General features: G+C 47.7%; 1 protein-coding gene across 1 annotated transcript in view; it reads left to right on the top strand.

The window, feature by feature from the left end:
• PCNX1 (pecanex homolog 1) overlaps window positions 1–3,684 on the top strand; it is a 138,855-nt gene that overhangs the window by 103,770 nt on the left and 31,401 nt on the right. Inside the window, exons 24-25 of the mRNA XM_025194118.1 lie at window positions 479–608; window positions 1,849–1,907. Coding sequence (XP_025049903.1) covers window positions 479–608; window positions 1,849–1,907 — 189 coding nt within the window. The remainder of the gene's footprint in view (window positions 1–478; window positions 609–1,848; window positions 1,908–3,684) is intronic.

The raw sequence follows: 3,684 nt of genomic DNA, 5'->3' as shown, positions 1-3,684 counted from the left end.
GTTAGCCAAGCAGCTCCTGCAGCAGCATGTCAACCGGGGCATACATGCCATGTCAACCAGCGCCATGTCAACCCCTGTAACTTCATTGGTGTCAAAGGTCACGTGACATCACTTCCTGATATGATACCACTTCTTGTGATGTCTTTGAATATGGCTCGCCGGCCCACTGGGTGATAAAAAGTTTGTGATCCGGCCCCACATTCAAAAAGGTTGGACACCCCTGTGTTAAACCTATTGGATACCTTACCCTGCCCAGTGATTGTGGATGAAAAAACTAAATGTACCTGCTGTCTTGAGACAACCACAATCTCAAGTCTTAAGTTCCAAAGTTGAAGAATCTTCAAGAGAAGCTGGTATTTGGTAGGCTGCCCTGGATGAAGTGCGCATTACATAAGAGGTCCTAGGTATCCTGTTTTGTTTCTATTTGTAAAAAGTACCAGGGGTTTGTCTTTGTTTCCTTAACCCTGTCATGGCACAGATTCTACAATGTTGTTTGTCCAAGCAGCTGTATCGGCTTTCTTCTCCACTCCGCTCAACCCTTTCCTGGGAAGTGCAATATTCATCACTTCATATGCCAGACCTGTCAAATTCTGGGAGAGAGACTACAAGTGGGTGAAATTAGACCATTACTAAACACAGCAGAGATGGCTTCTTAATGAAAGCTGTGACCAAATGTGTGTGTATTTCTAGGTGATATGGTTATTTTCAAGAGAACTGGTTCATGGCTTTTAATACTTGCAAAAAGTATGTTGTTTTTCTGAAATGGTGTAGCGGGTGTGTTTTGTTCTTTCTACTGATTTTTTTTTCTATGATACCTGATGGTATTTATATTTTTTTCTTCTCATATTTTTTTTAATCACATACAAAATCTCTAAAGTGTCAGTATTTTAAAATGTAATTGGAATCTGAAAAGTGCTTTCTTATGTAAGGGGTATTTAGGGTTTACTTGTTTATACTGATGAGTGATGACTCATTTAACATTCCATTTTACAGGTCAAGTAAGTTCCCTCATATCACAGGAAGTTTCCTCATGTCACAACTTACTGTGATACCTTTTAAAGTCAGTGTGGTTTCTTCTTGGCTTATGTAGCACCGTCCGGAGTAAAAGATTCCCCAGATCAGATGATACTTTGTGTTAAACCAGTCCTTAAATGAAACAGGAGGGTTACAAGTAGTTGAGGAAAGACACTGATCTGCACAATCTATACCTGCTCTTGGGTGCTTTTAAGCCAAAAAGAATCCAGCTTGACTTTCAGATGCCACGGTGAGGTTTCCATACTGTCATTTAGGAGGAAAGAATTTTGTGCAAACCAGATACATTTCACATGAAATCAGAAACTAACTATGAGGCCCAGGTGTTAGTTTTAGCAACTTCTCAGAATACAGCAATTTGAATACACCTTGCCTTCTAGCCTTGAGGTACAAATTTGAGTGTTATTTTCAGCTAATAAAAATTATACCTTTCTAGATGAATGTCACTTGCGCTTCTTAACTCCTAGTATCATACTGCAAAGTAAATTTTCAATGTGTAGTCAACTTGGGTTTTAGCTTTGCTACTTTCATTAACAATACAAGTGATATAGCTAAAAAGCCAAGCAGAACTTTGACGGCATCTTATCCTTATTGTTTTCTGTTGGTTAATTGAGAGGGCTTCATTTATAGATCCTTTCAGTACTCTAACTAAATGGAGTTGTTACAAACAGTGGCAGAATGCTAGATTGAAAGTAGAATAGACTACCAGCAAAGATGGAAATATTTTCCTCAATGCATTGTCTGCAGCATGTTTACCCTATATTTTCTTATATTATAAACAACTATGTTAAGAATGTTTCATTTTGTTGTCTTCAGCACAAAACGTGTGGACCATTCAAACACAAGACTGGCTTCCCAACTTGATAGAAATCCAGGTAATACTCTAAATTGTTGGCTAAAAATGTTTCAAAAGCTGTGGGTGGTGTGTGTGTGTGTAAGTGTGTAAATAACATGAAAGGGAAACATCCACTCTTTTCACCTGCATAATTTTTTGTGACAAAATTTAAGTTTGCTTGAGAAGGTTAGATTAACCCAGGGGTGGGCAAAGTACAGCCCGTGGGCTGGATCTGGCCCGCAAGGCCATTCTATCCGGCCCGCGGGGCCCCTAAAAAAATGTAGAAATTAATATTTCTCTGCCCTTGGTTCCTGTCAAAAAATGACAGGACCCAAAGGCAGTAGGACCTAGGGAAAGCCTGGCGGGCTCCATCAACAGTGATGGGCAAGGAAGGAGCATGGGGTGGGGGAGGAAGCGGCCCCATCCCACCCTGCCCACGCCCAGTGCTCTGCGCTGCAGCTGCTTGCAGCCCACGTGGGGCTGCCTATGCCCGCTCTGGACAGCCCCACGTGGACTGTGAGCGCCTGCAGCATGGGGCACTGGCTGTGGGGCGGGGGAGGGGCCGCTTTCCTCCCCACCCCACTCAGCTTTTCCCCGGGCTCCTTCCCTGCGCAGAGAAAAACGGCCCCTCGCCCGCCCCATGGCTGGCGCCCCACGCTGCAGGTGCTCGCAGCCCACGCGGGGCTGTCCGGAGCAGTACCAGGCAGCCTCAGGCAGGCTGCAAGCGGCTGCAGTATGGGGCACCGGCATGGGGCGGGGAGGGGCTGCTTTCTTCCCCACCCCCCACGCGCTCAGCACCAGCTTGTAACCCAGCCCCACTGCTCGGCTGGCAGTGGGGCAGGTTACAAGCTGGTGCTGAGCGCAGGGAAAAACAGCCCCTCACCTGCCCCATAGCCAGCGCCCCGTGCTGCAGCCACCTGCAGCCCGCATGAGGTTTCTGGTGCTTGCTCCAGACAGCTCCGCGTGGGCTGCAAGCGCCTGCAGCACAGGGTGCCAGTCATGGGACAGGCAAGGGGCTGCTTTTCCCCACGCTCAGCACCAGCTTCTTCCCTGCTGGTGAGCAGGGGGTCGGGGCTGTGTGCTGCCCCCTGCCTGTACTGTGGGGCTGGGGGGCACTGCGTGTGAGCGGGCAGGCAGCCAGTGGGAGCACAGGTCCTGCACCGGTATCCTGGGGCCAGCACCGGTGGGGCCCAGAGCAGGGTGGCAGGAGTGCAGGGTCCCAGCCGACAGGGGCTCTGTGGAGCTGAGCCAGCTCCCCCTTCCCTGCTGGTGCAGCCCAGCCCAGCTCCACAGACCCCTGCCAGCCTGTGCCCTGCTCTGGGCCCCACTGGTGCTGGCCCTGGGACATTGGTTCCAACATGTTGGGATGTTGGTCCGAAGATGGTGACCAGGGGGTGGGGCTACCCATGCGGCCCTCGACAGCCTGCCAAAGCTGGGTAAACGGCCCTCCGCCCAAAATAATTGCCCACCCCTGGATTAACCTATGGCTATGCTGAATGTTAAATAAGTGCAGGACTTGTGCACAGTAGCTCATCTTATAGTGAGTTGCTTTTAAAGTGTTTGACTTAAATATGTTATTCACACACACAGAACTCTAAAATATTTTTTTGGAAAAATATTTAGCTTTTCTGGTTAATCTTGAAGGGAGTTTTGTTCTAGGTGGGAGAGAAGAAATTTTGGCACCAAACTAGCTACTATCTTGGCTGTAAATTATTTTAACTGCAGAGGATATAGCCATTATTTAATTCAGGGATCAGCAACCTATGGCACACCATTTGATCCAGTCTATAGATGTGGGACTTGAGCAAAATTTAGTG

Source organism: Alligator sinensis, unplaced genomic scaffold (genome assembly GCF_000455745.1).
Source record: "Alligator sinensis unplaced genomic scaffold, ASM45574v1 scaffold768_1, whole genome shotgun sequence".
Taxonomy (NCBI): Eukaryota; Metazoa; Chordata; order Crocodylia; family Alligatoridae; genus Alligator; species Alligator sinensis.
Note: the sequence above shows the minus strand (reverse complement) of the source record. Positions and strands in the feature narration are given on the sequence as shown.